Below are 17,006 nucleotides of genomic sequence, written 5' to 3' on the forward strand. Positions count from 1 at the left end.
AAAAAAAAAAAAAAAATTCACAAATCAATCCACTGTACCCAGATATGTACTATGCGCTCATATTAGAATGTATTCCTTATCTGTGGCGAGCAAGGAGAAGAAGGTAGATGAAGGGGAGATAGAAGGATTAATCAGTCTCTCGATGGCCTGGCGTCGTCGCCATCGCCAATCTCGCCGGGACCGCCAGCAGCCGAAGGCCCGGCCTTACTTTTCTGCTTATTTTTTGCATTCCCTCGGATACTGCCACTGAGCCAGCCCAACCCGCCGCTCCACGAGTCGCTAAGACTACGCGTTCGAGTGTCATCTTTATTCTTCTGCCGCGGTGACGCAGACAGTGTTGGGATTCTCTCTTGCGTGCTGGTTCGGTTCGTGGTGCTTGAACCGGGGAGTCTTGGGCTCACGCGGGCACCTCTGCGTAACACCTCGTCCTCGTCGGCACCTGTTTTGCTGGTGGCCGTTTCATACTCGGTTTCTAGCGGGGTTCCTTCTTGGTTAGACCTTGTCGCTAGGCCTTGGTCGGTAGGATATGGGATGGATGCTCTCTTTTTGCCTTTTCGTTTTGACTTCGACAGGGCGCGTTCGCGCTGACTGCGAGGAGACCCTTCTCCCCTTAGAAGCGAATCTGCAATAACAGCGCTCAAGGTGCCTGAGAATGGTTGGAGTAGTGGACCAGGCGCGAAGCGTTTTGAAAACGAGCCTCGTGATCCAGTGTTTGGTGTTCGAGAAGATGGAGGTTGGCGACCTGTTGTTGGAGGTGTTTTTGGTCTTGATCGTGCGGCTTGCGGGGGAGTATGTGGGGAGCTTTGTTGGTTACTGTCTGGGTGAGATCCAGTGAGGCCTGGTGCAGATGGGAATTGGAGGAGGACTTGGGTTGGAGGGGGGTATATGTGAGGTGGGGTTTGAGGCCCAGAGACAATCGCTGATTCGCCATGGCCTTCAAGGGTTGTTGCCCATGGATTTTCGGTAAATAATTGCTTTGGGCTGGGGGTGGGGGATGCGGATAATAAGGATGCGCCAGAAATTGATTGTGTGGAAGAGGCAGGACCGCTAGACAACGGAGCTCGTGGGGTATGTATCCCATCGTCTTCTGCGTAATCGCTCTCATCACTAAGAAGAGAACGGGGATGAGAGTCGGCAGCTTGAACAGCCGGACCGGCAGTCCCATCCAATATTGGCGCTGCGTGGCTTTGATCCCTTTCACGTTGCGAATCAATGCTGTCGCGATAACGTTCTCCATCGAAAAGACCGATTGCCTCCTCGTCGCCATCGGACTCGGATTCGGATTCCGAACCATCTCCACGATTTCTACCGCTCGTGATAAGATAAACTCCTAGGAAGGTGAGTGCACAGCCTCCAATAAATTTCTCTGCCCGTGCAAGGGTGGTGGACTCGAAATCACGGTAGAGGACAGCGCTTCCGAGAATCACTGAAATAGTAAACAATACAAACTGAGTAGGGATAACTTGGGTAGAATCGAATCTTTGTAAGGCTCGATTGATGTATCGGATCTGCATGACGGCACTGAAAACAAGTACGGCCACTAGGGCGTATGTGATAGGGAACGTGATGACATGCCATAAAGTGAATGATAGTAACGACGCAACGCCCTTTGTCGATAGAGCAGTATATCCACCTGGTAATATGATAAGCTGGAGATTCATCGTTATATGGGGTCTGACGCAGGTACATATATACTCACCAAACAATCCAACCAAACCCAGATCAATTAGAATAGACTGCCTCCCATACTTCTGGCTAGCCCACATCAAACCAAAGATAAGAGCGATCGTGAGGCCAAGGTATAATTCGAACTCCCACCTCGTTATCATGCCCCAAATCTCGCCGGGGCCTATTTTTGTCTCCGAGGTTTTAGCGCTGAGCACAATTGTAACTGCACCAGCGATAGAAACCAGTACACCAAGTAGATCTCGTCGACGAAAAGTCTCCTTCAGCATGAATGGAGCAATGAGACAATTCGAAATCAATGCCACGACTCCTAGAGGTGAAACGATAGACGCAGGTGCAAATCCATAAGCAAGGAAATTACCAGCTTCTCCGACGGTCATAAGAATGATGCCCGTCCACCAGTACGGAGATCGAAGATACGATTTTCGTTCATTGGAAATTTGACTCTTCTCCAGGGGCGTTAACGTCCGGTCTGACATGAAGGACTGTTGGAGCCTGTCAGAGTCCGGGTTGCTATCATCGAGGAAGTTATCCCTCTCCCTCTCCCCCTCATCCTCGTCTGTGTATGGATGAAATCCAAATCTTGAAATTTCCTCAGACCTAGTAGATCTTCCATTTGTTTCCGCCCGAGCGGTGCCTGCACGTTCATGCTCATTCGCGGCCTCGTCCTCATCTTCGTTTGCAACGGCGACAAAATTACTAGACGATAACCGTCCTGACGGCACTGTGGTCCTGGAAGCACCTCTCTTCCAACCATTCCGTTGACGGTTGCGTTCGTATTCCCGTTCAATCCGTATGTGTGCGTATCGTTGGATATTCAGAGCAAAGGAAATAAAAACGTTCCCAACGATGGCGGTAACAATGCCTATCGTAGACGACCACTCGCTCATTGGACTGTCACCACCGTCCCCATCGCCTCCAGTATCTCCGCCGTCTTTCCCAGTATTTCCGTCTCCTAGCAAACCGATCGTGAGGGGTGATAAAGGTGTGGAGACGACCGAGTCAAGGAGAAAGCCGAGGGCAAACACAACTAGAACCCTAATCTCCATCATTGCACCCTCTTTCCGGTATCGACCACCAGGATTTACGATAGAGGAGAGCTCTAAGAGGAGAGAGATATCTACGTAGATATCCTCCGGCTTGCCCAGCCTCTGTTCAATCGGAAGTCAGTTGCTCCTCTTGGTTTTTGCCGTGATCGCTTACCCGCCTTCCCCAGGCGAAACTCTGCATTGGCTGTCCGTCCTCGCAGTGATGGCTTGGCTGAAGAGCGATCGGTGCTGTTGATCACCACAACAATCTCCACCCGGATGTCAGTCAGCCGGTGCGGGTGAGGTGGCGCCGATACTGTGGTGATATTTGGGTGCTATTGCGCACTTTCATTGACGGAGTGGAAGGATCATAGCCATCATATACAAGGTACAAAACATTGCTAGAGCTTGAGCGAGGGTGTTCGATGAAGGGAGTGATATCCGGCAGGTGTGGAGAAAGGAGAGGATGGTGCGTCGCGAGGTATTGATAATTTGCTTGAACGCCACTAAGGAGGGATATCTCGGTGGTCTACTACCCGTTCTACCAAAGATGGACAAACAATATTTTCCTTGGATTGGATGGCGGGGCTTCGATAGATGGTGAGCCTTGTTTCAAGCTTGCATTGAGCCCGGGAGCTGTCAGAAAGTTGGAGGCTTGATGCGGCTGTAGTTAACCAACTCCTGGTAAAAATGGCTTGGCTTGCTTGTGACAGCAAACCCTGTCTAGGTATTTAAGCCACAGAGGGTCCCAACGACACATCGAAACGAGACGATTCTCCCTGGACTTAACAAAAATAATATTTTTTTTTATATTTTTCATTGATGCGGATATCTCTTGATTCCAAATTAATCCATAAAATGATGTACATGTACAGACGGAAACCGTCTACTGACAGGTCGAATCCGACACACCAAACTTGTACATACGTTTATTATCATTAAACAATTTGCATCAAACGCCTGTCGCCATCAATATCCGTATGCTCTAAAACGAAAGAAGTAAAAAAGGATACCGTATATAAAGAAATAGAGCCAAAGTTGTCAAATTCTAATCCCGCTTCACCCGTTTCCGCTCCGGCTTCTCCCCTTCGGCTTCCTCTTCACTCAACTCTGCAAAGATAGGGTTGGGTTGGGTTTGCTTCCATACTTTTGTAAATACAGGCTCTTTCTCCGCCTGTTCTGCATATTTAAGTAGTGCCGCCCGTGGGTCCTCATCTCTCATAGAGCTAAGCGGGATGTTTTCCTTGATATGCTTCTCGTCCGGCTGGCTCTGCGCAAAGGGAGTTTTGTTGGGTAGGTGAGGTCTACGTGGGTCTCGCGGTCGGCCCGAGGCAGTGAGTCCGATTGTTGGATGTCGGCTGGAGAAAGAAGCACCTGAAACGATTTGGCCCGTAGTGCTATCTGCGGATAGACCAAGGGATAAATCTGTAGTAAAGTTTGGATCGTCGTCGACGTGCCTCCGTTTCGGCGCTTTGGACATGACAAGGACGGCACCGTTCCGAGACATTGATGGGTTATATAGCACATGCGTTTCCCCGTTTGCAGAGCCCGCAATTATCTGGTTCAGTTTCTCGTGCCAAAGCACAGCAATAATGGGAGACCCTGGCGTGACTGACGTGGAAAGCTCGGGCTTTAAGGTCGCAGGATTCAGGATATGGAGGTCTCCAGTTTCGCTGCCGGTGATGACATTCGCTCCGCTGGGAGAAAACATGATATTTGCGTTCTGAGAATACTTGGACCCAGAAGTATGGGGTACGGTTGTGATGGGGGTTTTGAATTTTCTCGTATCCCATAGCTTGATAGTATCATCCCCTCCCCGGGTGACAACTAGTCTGCCATCGGGGCTAATATCAAGACCGCTTGTCCAAGTATCTTTAGTATGTGCTCCTTGAATTTGAGCGCTTGGTCTCAGAAATGGACCGTCGCCTCCCCACATCACCAGGCTCCCATCGAGAGCACTCGCAACGAGAATATTTTTGCCTCCTTGGGCGGGAGTACCCCAAGCCACCGCAGTCATCCGTGTCCTGCCCGCACACCCAGCCGCCCTTGACTGGTGAACAATAACGTCTTTTTGTGACCTCCCCACATTCACGTCCCATATCCTTAATGTGCTATCAGTTCCCGCCGTAACACATAAATTATAGTCCGTAGGGCTCCATGTGCCGCTTGTGATCTCAGAGATGTGGCCTTTAGTATTGCGCATATCCCGAAGGTACATATCCCCCTTAACAAACTCCGTAATCATGTCGCCATCGCGGTCGAATATTTTCGCTTGAGGCGTTGCGGATATGACTAGAACCTGGCTTGGGTACAAAGGGTTGAATCGTACGGCGTGGACAGGGTGGATTTCCGATGCTGCGGACTGCTTTTTTGCTGACGGTTCGACTGATTTGAATGCACGGAGAGTGGTCGGTGTCATCGAGGCAAAATCATGTAGTTTTATCGTGCAGTCTGTGGAGCCAGTTATCATTCGCGACCCGGAGGGATCAAGGGTTACTGTCGTCACCGCGCGCTCATGTGTCTTGAAAGTAAGTTCGTGGGATGTTGGAAATTCATCTTCATCCGAATCGTCCGAGTCGTCTGAATCTGAATCTGACTTTTCATTTGACATTGAATCAGCGTTTGAAATCATAGGGGTTGTTCCCTGTTCTTTTTCTTCGACTTCAACATCATCGGCTTCCCGAGGTTTATCCTCGAATTTGGATGGCGATTTTGATTTCGCTTCACCTCGTTTTGTCCGTTCAATCTGCGCTTCTACATTAGTTGACTTATCTTGCTTCCCGAAGCCACTAGGGAAAAACTTTTTAAAAGTTTCTTCGTCGAATCCGTCCATAGTAAGTGAACACACTTGTGCATCGGCGAATCTGAATGAGAAGAGCAGAGCTGATGCGAGAGCTTGGCAGCTCTTCAAGTGACGTTAGACTTAAAAAACTAAACTTTAAAAGATACTAGCGGTTGCGCCATTCAGTAGCGCGGTTAAATATGGCGCTTAATCTATTTACGCGCCGAGCGAACCTTAAGCTGTACGCTGACCACAGTAAGGTTGTCTTGGCACTGACACACCATTTACACCGCTGTAGTACTATATGTAAAAGGAGGGAGGAAAATGGGAGCCGTTGATAAGGCAATGTAATGTTTGGTACTGAGATATATTTCAAGACTATAGATACTCGTTTTGTCTCTACACCTTCTGAGAGCTTCAGAGTTAAATTCAAAGGTTTCTACTTCGCCACAGTCAGGAGAAAATCAGCTGAGTTGAGTGTTAGATGGAGAGAGAGGAAGCGAAGTGACGATGAAAAAAAAAGAGAACTCTTATTGAGCTCATTTCACAGCTTCCAAGTTGTTGGGCCAAACGCCTCACTCTCACGCATTGTCTTTGGCGTCGCTTTATGCATATAATCCTAATCCGAAAAGAGCAGAAGGAAAACATGTTAGCTTGATCACAAACGAATTCCAAAATGAAGTTGTCACTTACCAGTGTCTCATGTGGCACTCGATTTTCCTACCAGCCCGGGAATTCCACTTTTGGAAAAGTGAGGGCGAAGAAGATAACGATAGTTGCAAGTACTAGCCCCGTATACAGAGCGGCGGACGTTATGTAGTTATAGTTCTGCCACCATCCCGGTCAACGACGACGGATCCAGTAAGTCTGTGTGTAAACCAAAGCATGGGAGACAAAAAGACAAGGCAGAGGGAGACGCGGTTATAACGGCTTTGGTGAGAAGAGCCGTTGCGTGGGAGGTGGAAAAGTATACTGGAGCGTTCAAGAGACGGGCCGGAGATCGGGCGAACATGCGAAAGAGCACGTAGAAGAGAACCGGGAAAAGTGCACCGAGTAACCAGAACCACTGTATTGACTCGTATAAAGAGCCAGGTCCAAACATTCGGTCGGGACCACTAATACCTGAGATAATGGGAGATTTGAGTACAGGTTGCGTTTCGGGAAAGGAATATATATATATAAACATATCCCAGACAATAGCAGACGAGAAGAAAGTTTTCCCATTATGGCAGGTAAAGTTTGCCGATTGGGCACTTTGCAACCGGGGTTGGCATTGTCATTACACATATAGATGCACACAAACTAGGAATGAGCTTACGGCGTGCAAACTTCGTCGATATTCCCAAGAGTCCAATTCATGGCCGATCGCAATTTGAACAAATGCGTTCCACATAACAGCAAATACCTGACAAGTCAAGGTTGTTCTTGGACGGATTTTCATATAATGTACTAGCTGAGGAGTGTATGGTTTCCACGGACTCTTCACGAAGGGCGCCATAGATTTCCGCCATTGGCCATTAAGAACGAACTTTTAGATCCATAGAAAAGGTTTGCCTGTGGCGGAATTAGTCAACATCTAGGACGAATAGAGCCACGAGGCAATTGTTGCTTACGCTTGACTGAGAGTGTTTGTGGCAAATACTTTGAAGACCATAACTCCAATAGCTTTTCCGGGGATCAGGTAGCCTCCTATGAAAGGAGACATAACATTAAGCGCTGAGACGGGTTAGCAGTCGAATGGGGATCTCGTGGCTTGGGCGGGGACTCAACAAAGTCTAACGTTTGTTATCGCCATCAACATGCAAGTTTGGATCTGTTCGATTTAGTAGAAGTTTGCTAAGTTAACAAGGGGCTTAGGAGCACATACAACAAATACCAATTCGAGACGACTGAAACGAAGAAAGCCCACCCTATGACAGCCACATCATTCAGAAACCTGACTTGGACGCAATCGCGGATGTATAGGATGGCCAGTTGGCTTACAAGGCAGTTGTGAAGCATATTCTTCGCCGGTAGCTAGACTTGGAATAGAGCTCCATACCACCATTCAGGACATTCCGGGTAGTTCCGCATCAACTTCATGTGTATATTAGATTCCTGATTTTTCGCAGCCTTCAGTCTGTAAATGATTTCCTTCCGATGGAAAAGAATAATGTGCACAACAACAGCGGTGAGGGTGGCAAAGGAGAGTCCATAGTTCAGGGCATATGTGGGGACCAGAAACAGAGGCGAATACTCCTTGTACTTGGCTACGTCGTCGAATGTAAAATCTGGCCCGACAATACGGGAGGCATTGTAGAAATTTTGGGTATTGTCAAAGGTGGAGGATGTGCTGATTGGCAGATATTCGGCGTACCTATAATTAATGAGGTTCGTGATAACCATGCGTTGATATCTGCTTACTTACAGCGCCCCTGAAATGGTGATACCGATATATGTAGCTATTACCAAGTCTATTAAAGTGTTCACATGCGAATGAGTTGGCGATAGCATAGGGCTGAGAAGGTAACTCGATATGTAGCTAATGTAACGGTTTAATGGTCGCTCCCACCAATATGTGAGGGAGAAAATAACTCACGTCCAATCGAAGGTCAATGGGATCAATGACAACCCTGTAAATTCACCAAATTGCTGATTGACAACAACATTATTTGGTTTGATCCTTGAACTACGTTTAGAAAAATTTTTAAAACTATAACTGACTCACACGTTAAGAAGGAAAATACTGCGAGACCCTCTCAGATGATTCCAGGAAACCTTTTTTCCCGCACAAAGAGCATTAGTTTATATAGGTGCAATTGATTGCAAAGGGCTCGGGGAGTGTTTAACTAACCAATAATATACAAAAGACGCCAGGCCCAAGTACATGAACAAGCGATGACGTGAAATACTCCACCCGTTTGTCATGGAAGGGTCTAGCCCTCTCTTGTCATGGAGGGCATATAGAAGGCTTCTACAGGAAAATACCGTTGGCCACATCATGGAAGATGGCCTAGGAAAAATCGAGTTAGCGGGCTTCTAGTATATAATGGCAAATACCAATACTTATCAGACACAGAATCGGCGAAAAAGACCCGCTAACCAAATTCCAATGAGCTGGCTACTTAGGGTAAATAGTAGCTGGAATCCCCAACCATTATCGACGTTGAAATATTTTGTTCAAGTATGAGATTAGCGTTGTGGAGGACTAGGAGAAAAGTGTATGCATCAACAAGGGTGTTCTGACCGTTTCCTTTCAATGCAAGAAGCGCATCGGTACTATAGGCATAAGTAATTAAGTAATGGAAACACTGTTGACATTCATTCCGCTAGTCCTCATGTTCGGTTTGCGGCCATAGTTACACGAGAAAGGTTCGTCGTAATACTTACTTGGTTATAAGCTATGACAAAGGTTTCATTAACAAAGTTCCCCGTTTTGCTTAAAGAACATTTGTGGGGCGGAATATCATACAGTAACAACTGTGTCCACCTTAATTGTGAAAGGTCCCGGGTTAAAAATTCAACGAAGCGCAAAGTGTTGAACACTCTACGGGGAACGACATTAGCCCAAAAACAACCCATGGGGTACACCAGCCTGATTGTGAGCACTATCGTGAGTACCAGTATGTTGAAAACAAAGATTAACTTACAACTGAACAACAATGGACGGAAACCTTATGGCGGGACTCCTGTATATCGCTCGAGGGTTGAGGAGGATAGGTTACCTCATGCTCAAGAACATGTTCAAGCCGCCACCAAGTGTAGTGAAGATGAATCCCAGTATCCATGCGCGGACCGTCTTAGCAACCAACTCCTCGTCCATGTTTTGAACAGCTGCACGAACTTCAAGATACGGGGAATCTTCAATGAGTTCTTGCTCGAGTGCAGTGGCCTTTCAGTATCGCCTGCTTCGGTAGCATGGCGAAGGGCGTCAATATGCTCTTGGGGCAAATTTGGATCAAATTGATGAGTTGTTTGAACTTCTGTATATCCTCAATGACAGTCGAAGTAACATGCGCCCCTAGCTCAGTAGAAATTCCACCATCGTGATCTAGCTATTGGCCTCTCATGCGAGCGCGCATTGCTTGAAATCCCTTTGAAGCTTGAACCATTTCGCAACAGTCACAAATAACAAAGCCTAAGAAAGATAAATTTGTTCTTTGTGAATATGCCATCGCTGGGTGATCAGTTCTATAAAACATCAACGTTGAAATGAGAACCCTTGGAAGTGGTGCATTTTAGCTCACCAGAAAGCTATCAACAATCTAAGGTACAGGGGGCATGGTACTCCTGTAGGGTAGCATTGTCCAGAAGGGAAGACCACATCGGTTAACGGAAGTATCTGTTCAGCGGATAGCTGACAGTTGCCCAGCAAGGAACGCGATCTCTCTAGATGTGCGAAAGAAGGAGGGTAGCTATGCCTCCTATTTTTAGGGGTAGATGACCAAAGGCGGGGGTTGTCTGAGAGGCGCCGCCGAAACCGGAGCGCCAGTAGGGGACTCCTCGGGGACGTTGCATTGCTTGTACGAAACATACATCCAGGTCTTCTCCCCGCACACACACTCGGGTGCTTATTCTCCAACGCCTCACTCACGCCGTTGTGTATGACAGGCTGCCGGGATGAAGGCACCCAGCAAAATGCAAAAACTGGGCGTGTCCGTTAATATCCTGTGCTTTCATCTTCAAGGAAGATGATATTGTCAATCCCATGAGCCAAAACGGAAGAGGTAGACTTTTTGGTGGTTTTTGGAGCATGCTCCGCATCCATGTAGAGTGCTAGCTGTTCAGCAGCTCAGATAAAGGTCCGGCCGCGCAATGGGGTATCTATCTTTCGGTCAGAAAGCCGCCTGCGTTGGTGGTACTGATACAAAGAGAAAATATTGAGGAAACTTGCCAGATACATCCGATTGTCACTTCCTTCCATAGCACATACATAGCAAGTTTCCTTTGTTTGACCAGCGGTCAACTGTCAACACAGCGAGCAATTAAGGAGAGACGTTGTATTGACGGGGCGCCAAGCCGACCGAGCAGGCGGCTAGGCAGGCGCTTGGCTGATGCGGTGGAGTTACAAAGCCACAACGACGTCGATCTATCAAGCTTAGCACTCCATACTCCGCAAATGCTAACGAACGCTTCAATCTTGTGGCACAATAACCGACGAGCTGGAGGCTGGGCAACCCTGAAATGGTTTATTTTTGCCTGGTTTACGGGCCAGAGATGAAAGTTTGTCGGCTCGATTTCTGAGAGGGGCTGCTGGCCTCGGGCAAAAAGGCTTGGATGAGACGGTCGAGAGGTATTCGGATGCTAAACAGCCATGTAAGGCCGGCTTATTTCGAGCTGCGGCTCACTGGTGGTGGCTTGACCGGACGGAAAGTGAGTGTTAAGGTCGAGAATACCCTCAAGCCTGCTCGACTGGCGCGAAAGGTGTGGTTGTGGCTCTGACGACTCTTGCGATGTCGGCATGACAGCAAGCAAACAGTCCGGTAAACACATCCGATGGTGCCATTTGCCTCATGTTCTGCTGCATATAAAACACCTGCCGCACCCTTGCCATTGGTAGGGCAGGTTTCGTACCTGTTCTTTTGCTGCACAGCACGTACACGACAATCAGCCCCCAGCCATCCTCGCTTGTCTTTGCCCTATTACCATACGCTGTCGAATTGAGGAGTTCATCACCGCGGTGACATCAGACCATACTGTTTCTGTTTCTGAGAAGATGCAACAGCGTATTGAACGGGTCGCGGAAGACCTAAACTGTCTCAAAAAGTTCTACAACATTCCCTTTTCTCCCGAGAGAGTGAGCCGGCTTCAGGCATACTACAATGAGCAGCTCAGCGATCTTAGCAAAGAAGGCTTTGATAGCCATTCTCAGGACGGTAATATTGACTACTTGCTTTTGCAAAACTACCTGAAGCGGAACATGAAACAGCTCGACACCTTGATGCGTAAAGGAGCGAGAAGATGCAACCTCTTCTCCCATTCGCCTCCATGATAATCAATCTTTGTCAAGGTAGGTAGAAAATGAACCCAATAAACGGGTAGGGAGCCGCTGGTGACCTAGACTACGCCACCAAAGTCATCTCCGAATTAAAATAGCGCGTAGAAACCGGGAAGGTAACAATTGACAAACCAAGTGCTTCCCGTGCCGCAAAAGCGGCAGACCAGCTCCGCAATCACTTACAGGAGTGGTTTGGTTTCTTCAATGCCTACGATCCGTTGTTTACCTGGTGGGTGAACCATATGGTAAGATCGCCAAGGCACTAGAAGAGCTCACAACTTTTATTGGCGAGAAACTCATGGGCACCACCCCTGGCGACGAAGAGGACGCTATTGTTGGAAAGCCCATCGGCCGCGATGGCCTGCTTGTCGACCTTGGTGTGAGGCTGAAATGATAAAAGTAGCCACTGAGCTGGGCTATAGCGGCAACTGGCACCAGGCTCTCGAGTTTGTGAAGACCCTCCAGGTAGAGCCGGGCCAACAGACCACTTGTGCGATCTCGCACTCGAAGCAATCGATTACGTGACAAAGCAGCATGACCTCGTTACTGTTCCACCCCTCGCGGCGGGGACGTGGAGAATGTTCATGATGTCGCTAGCATAGCACAAGCAAGTCCCTTTTTTCCTTTGCGGAGAGAAAATCATGGTGTCATACCCTACAGCGGATATGGCCCATGAATCCAAATTAATGAGCATACGCGGGTACAACATCCATTTCGCCCGCGCAACGGTCTTCCACGAGTTGATCGCTGGCCATTATTTGCAAACGTATATGCGTGCGCATCATCTTCTCCTTAAAGTTCCAACTGAGATTGATGACTGCACAGGAGTGCGCTGATCAGCTTGTGAAACGGGTGGGCCACGAGCTGGCAACAGCGGAAGGTGAGTTAAGGAGATCATTTGATGGAGACTATACGCCGTTATACCAAGCGGGCTATATGTTGGGAGCGTTGTAACTCTATGCATTGAGGAAGGAAGTGGTGGATGGGATGATGATGCCTGAAAAGGAATTTCATGCTCGTATATTGAAGGAGAACCACATACCGATTGAGTTGTTTAGGGCGCTTTAAAGGACTTGCCAGTAGGGAGAGATTTCAGGACAAAATGGCGTTTCTATGAAAAATAACTGGTTGGTGTGTTCTGAGTGTTGGGGCGGGTGATCTTCCGGATGGGGATGTATATTACCGCATTCTACAAGTGCTTAAAAACCCACGCGTCGTGTGTTTCCTGAAGCGGGAAGACAGCCCTGAAGTGAGGTGAGGGAAACGTTATATGATTGCAAATATATTGAAGCTGCCTAATATTAACATGTAGCGTAACGTTCCGTTCAGACAAACATTTTCTGCAAACCAGTGAGCTACGTTTGACACACGCCCCACTGATGGGAGCAATAAAGCTTTTCGCACTTGAGGCGACTCGCTTCTCGGGATCATACTCGTTGATCTGGAGGAGTTAAATTGCCAAGGTGCTAGAACCATGCGCCCCTCCGAAATGGCGGACGGCTTCATGCCCTGCTGTTATCGAATTTCCAGCATAGGTCGTTCTACCCGCAAATCGAATCATTGTCCGATGAGTCACTGAAAAAATATACCAATCCGTTTCGCGATATGCCTAGTCTAGCCCAGGGTCTTTTATCGGATATAGTATTTTGCGAAGAACCTTTGTTATACAAAATGAAACATCCATATGGTTCCGAGTCAAGTTATCGCAACATTCGGGCCTCGAACCAAGAGCTCCGGCCACGTTACGGCCTCATGACCGTTATGCGGGAGGTTGCGTGCGGTGCGTCTATCCCAGTGGGCGCGATACAACATGTGGAGCCGTTAAGACCTCGATAATGCGTAACCTATTCGCTGTGAATTATGAATCTCCGGATACATATGTGCCACGATTAACGGCCTTACCGCTCTTTTGCTGCGCCTGCCGCCGCATCACAAGGCAAACGGTTCAAATTGCGCGTTGTTATGGGGAGGGAGGGTTATATGAGCATGGTCGCCGACTGATGTCCGCTTCTATGTGTAATAAGATCGATAAAGACTTGGAGAATAGGGCGGTAAACATGCCCAATAATGTTGGTGCATGCGTGCGGTCTTTCGGTCGTTTCTAGTGCGAAAGTCCTGCAGAAGAACAAAGGTGCCCAATTCGCCATCTCATGTTGCTACCCGTGGGATCGGCGTGGATCCGAAGATGGAGCCTTTTACCCGCTTCACTATTCGACACGCTAGAATTCTCCTGTCTTCCATGCATGTTTCGATTATTGACACCGTTTAATTATGGTAGAACGTCCTTGGATATGCACGCCTTTACCAAAGTTTGGCCGAACAAAGGTTTTCGTTTTCTCTCTCTCTCTCTCTATCCCTTTATTTTTTTTATCTTTATTGTTCTTATTCTTGTTTACCTTCCTCCGGGTTTCATACTTGTAAACGTGCTTTGGTTGATCGTTTTGTTTTTGTTTTATTTTTATTTCTTTTGCCTTGGACTACCCGATATCAATATGTTTCGTTGGCAGTACGACTCCGTACAGTGCAATTAATTTAGATCGTATGCAGGGTCTAACTGCAATGAAGCGTGCAAAATGATCGTATCCCAACGAAGGGCAGCTGCTTCTCTAAGCTTGCGTTAACTTCATGATTTCCTGCTAGACTGTGTTGTTTGCAATAGTGATTTGCTGTCAATCAACCTTCGTTCTTCGTTCCTCCTGCTGGTGGCTTTCTATCTTCTGCACAATATACCTGCCCAGACACTGTCCAGGGTAGGTACTGTACATAAGTATATATAGGCCCACACCTCGTCTTTCTCTAGAATGTTTCTTCTCGTTAACAACCTTAATACTTCATCTTGACAAATTTCTTTCCACTCCGCCCCTCTATAGCATACTAGAATTTGCAAATTCAACTTCTTATCTCTCTTGCTTCCCTTTTTCAGTCAAACTTCCCTCCGTTAACATGGCTCCCGCAAGGATTGACAACGTCACGTTTGATGTGACACGCGACGGCGGTGCCCTCGACAAGACATCAGATGATATCGATATTGTCAATGTCTTGAAAGCAGAACTCGAGGGATCCATCCCTTATGATCAGCCCAAATTTGGAGCAGACAAGGACAAGTCCAAGTTCCGGCAATACGAGACTGCCTGCGAACGGGTCAAGGCTTTCTATCGAGAGCAGCACGAGAAGCAAACGGTTGCATACAATCTGAAAGCCCGTAACGAGTTCCGGTCCAGAGTCAGAGCTGAGATGACAATTTGGGAAGCAATTGAGAAACTCGATACCTTGATCGACGAGTCAGATCCGGACACCTCCCTCTCCCAAATCGGCCATCTTCTCCAATCCGCTGAAGCCATCAGGCGCGACGGAAAGCCAAGATGGATGCAACTCACTGGCTTGATTCATGACCTAGGGAAGCTTCTCTTCTTCTTTGGCGCAGAAGGCCAATGGGACGTGGTAGGAGATACATTCCCAGTTGGATGCGCCTTTGACGAGCGAATTATCTATCCCGAGACATTTGCAAACAATCCTGATCTTGGGCACCAAATATACGGGACCAAGTTCGGCATATATTACCCCAACTGCGGCCTTGATAATGTCATGCTTTCCTGGGGCCATGACGAGTATCTGTACAATGTCGTCAAGACCCAGTCGACCCTCCCCAAGGAGGCACTGGCCATGATTCGCTATCATTCGTTTTATCCCTGGCACACGGCTGGTGCATATAGGCACCTGATGAACGACGACGACGAGCGCATGCTTGAGGCGGTCAAGGCTTTCAACCCGTATGATCTATACAGCAAGACTGATGACGTTCCGAATATCGAAGAACTAAAGGTATGTCAATTATCCGTCTCTTTTTTCAGGTCCATCAATAGAATAATGTGATCAATTAGAAAAGTACTAACTTTGCACCAATCCTGCAGCCTTACTACCTCGAGCTCATCGAAGAATTTTTCCCGCAACACGTTGTGAAATGGTGAAAGAACCTTGGAAGTTGACACTGTTGAGTGCGCTAATGCATGAGACTACCCTAGGTTAGGCTCCTCCTGCAGACAGGGCAGGGCCATACATCAAATTATGCATGCAGTTATTAATTCTATTGGTTCTTTTACCCTGATTTTTTCACCCTTCTACCCAAACACGAATTTCCCATTTAATAATATTGTTTTTTTTTATTTTTATTTTTTTATTTTTTAATTCCGTTTGTCATGCGTGATTCTATCCAGCGCGTCGGGTTAGATATTTTACTTTTTTTACTTTTTACTTTTCCCCCCCCTTTTTTCCCCGATCCCCGTGTGTAGTTAGCCTTAAATGGCTTGATGTCCAGGTTGCCCTGGATTTAATAATAATGCTCCCCCTCCGTTTTATCCGTTATCCGTTTTCTTTTTCTTTTTCTTTTCTTTTTTTTTTTTTTTTTTTCTTTTCTTTTTTGTTCATTCAGGGCATCCCATCCTACATTTTCCACGACTGACATTGCGCAACAACTATTCCGAGAGTGTGGTTGATTGTGTGACAAGCCACGCCCGATATCATTTTCTCGTCCTTGGTCCTTGTCACTATTTAATATTGCATACTTTGAGTGGTTGTCCAGTCTGAACGTGACTGATTCCCGCGTTAACTTTCCTTTATCTCTTGTCTTCTTTCTTTTTTCCCCCGTTTCTTTTGCTTTTTCGTATCCATTTATTACTCGGACATAACAGACCTTACTTATTTAATTATATTAACAAAAGTTGTAGTGTTAGTTACTTTACTATATCAAGAGTCCATTCCTTGGAATTTAAAAGAACGCTAACGACATGCGTTTACCAGAGCCTTCAGTGAATACATTGCATATTTTTGCCCACTTATTCTTTGTTTGTTTTTAGTATACTAGCCTTATTTGATTTCCATTCAATAGCCTCACAAGCCAATCGTGATCAAGGTGCTGTTCCTCAAGATATAGTTTGAACAATCCAGGTTAACACACATTTACATGGATATTGGTTGTTTTATTCCCTGCCCCTGCGCCAAAATACAAAATAAAAGATGCACCTGCAGCGTATTGCATTTTTTCTGAAGATCCACCCCCGACAACAACAATCATTGTTCTTCTGTATTTAAACCCTTAATTGCTCTTCCTGAGTTTCTCGTTACTGAAATATTCGGGCTTTTACCTTTAACCTCCCTAGCCTACTGCACTTCTTTCGGTGTTTAGGGACAACAATTGACTCGCCTAAACCCTAAACAATACTGATTCCAAGCCTGCGGTTTTTGGTGGAAAAGTAAAGCCCGGAAAGATCTAAACTTTGTTGTAGAATATCTTTGAAGCCAAAGTATTCCCCCTATAGGTCCATGTATGTATGTATGTACCTTGGTAAGTAGATACTAAGTATGTCGCAGATCCCCTTAACGCCTTCGCTGTTGCTCCAAACGTTTAAGTTTTTATATAAAATATTTTTGAACAAAGGGAATTATGTGATTTTTCATTGAATTGCTTTGGCGATACTCAGAGTGTTTGCTTGTGTGCTCAGTTTTATCCAATGTCCATAGTGAAGGAGTGGTATAC

At 46.9% G+C, this 17,006-nt stretch overlaps 4 protein-coding genes across 6 annotated transcripts; 2 read left to right on the forward strand and 2 right to left on the reverse strand.

The window, feature by feature from the left end:
* Positions 1-7: 7 nt before the first annotated feature.
* On the reverse strand, positions 8-3,479 carry BDBG_04141 (DUF803 domain membrane protein). The gene is made up of 2 exons (XM_031721550.1): positions 1,700-3,479; positions 8-1,633 (listed from the first exon to the last, which is right to left on the reverse strand). The coding sequence occupies exons 1-2, from the start codon at positions 2,736-2,738 to the stop codon at positions 132-134; spliced, it is 2,541 nt and encodes an 846-aa protein (XP_031578147.1). The 5' UTR covers positions 2,739-3,479; the 3' UTR covers positions 8-131.
* Positions 3,480-3,514: 35 nt separating this feature from the next.
* BDBG_16973 lies at positions 3,515-9,298 on the reverse strand (the record flags this gene model as incomplete). Of its 3 annotated transcripts, XM_031724806.1 has the most annotated exons (13): positions 3,515-5,619; positions 6,190-6,216; positions 7,026-7,050; positions 7,110-7,212; positions 7,277-7,309; positions 7,364-7,406; positions 7,519-7,828; positions 7,904-8,017; positions 8,075-8,164; positions 8,223-8,253; positions 8,464-8,488; positions 8,866-9,022; positions 9,201-9,298. In XM_031724806.1, the coding sequence occupies 13 exons, from the start codon at positions 9,296-9,298 to the stop codon at positions 3,763-3,765; spliced, it is 2,913 nt and encodes a 970-aa protein (XP_031578148.1). In that variant the 3' UTR covers positions 3,515-3,762. The 3 variants fall into 3 exon arrangements, with proteins under 3 accessions (XP_031578148.1, XP_031578150.1, XP_031578149.1); XM_031724808.1 differs by lacking the exons at positions 7,904-8,017; positions 8,075-8,164; positions 8,223-8,253; ... (1 more) ...; positions 8,866-9,022; positions 9,201-9,298 and having other exon boundaries at positions 7,277-7,406; positions 7,480-7,529; XM_031724807.1 differs by lacking the exons at positions 7,904-8,017; positions 8,075-8,164; positions 8,223-8,253; ... (1 more) ...; positions 8,866-9,022; positions 9,201-9,298 and having other exon boundaries at positions 7,267-7,406; positions 7,480-7,529.
* Positions 9,299-11,191: 1,893 nt separating this feature from the next.
* BDBG_04144 (X-Pro dipeptidyl-peptidase) lies at positions 11,192-13,309 on the forward strand (the record flags this gene model as incomplete). Its single annotated transcript, XM_031721551.1, has 6 exons — positions 11,192-11,420; positions 11,579-11,718; positions 11,766-11,852; positions 11,896-12,053; positions 12,283-12,353; positions 13,092-13,309. The coding sequence occupies 6 exons, from the start codon at positions 11,192-11,194 to the stop codon at positions 13,307-13,309; spliced, it is 903 nt and encodes a 300-aa protein (XP_031578151.1).
* A 1,107-nt stretch (positions 13,310-14,416) lies between these two features.
* Positions 14,417-15,441, forward strand: BDBG_04145 (inositol oxygenase; the record flags this gene model as incomplete). Its single annotated transcript, XM_002625230.1, has 2 exons — positions 14,417-15,295; positions 15,385-15,441. 2 exons carry the CDS (start codon positions 14,417-14,419, stop codon positions 15,439-15,441), a joined length of 936 nt encoding a protein of 311 aa, XP_002625276.1.
* Between the last annotated feature and the right edge of the window lie 1,565 nt (positions 15,442-17,006).

This window comes from Blastomyces gilchristii (genome assembly GCF_000003855.2).
Source record: "Blastomyces gilchristii SLH14081 genomic scaffold supercont1.7, whole genome shotgun sequence".
Taxonomy (NCBI): Eukaryota; Fungi; Ascomycota; class Eurotiomycetes; order Onygenales; family Ajellomycetaceae; genus Blastomyces; species Blastomyces gilchristii.

What these genes read in the sequence shown, in the direction of transcription:
- BDBG_04141 (XM_031721550.1), bottom strand. Translation starts at nt 2,738, where the DNA reads ATGATGGAGATTAGGGTTCTAGTTGTGTTTGCCCTCGGCTTTCTCCTT. An exon ending in GGGTTTGGTTGGATTGTTTG is followed by an intron (nt 1,634 to 1,699) that starts GTGAGTATATAT and finishes TCATATTACCAG; the next exon opens with GTGGATATACTGCTCTATCG.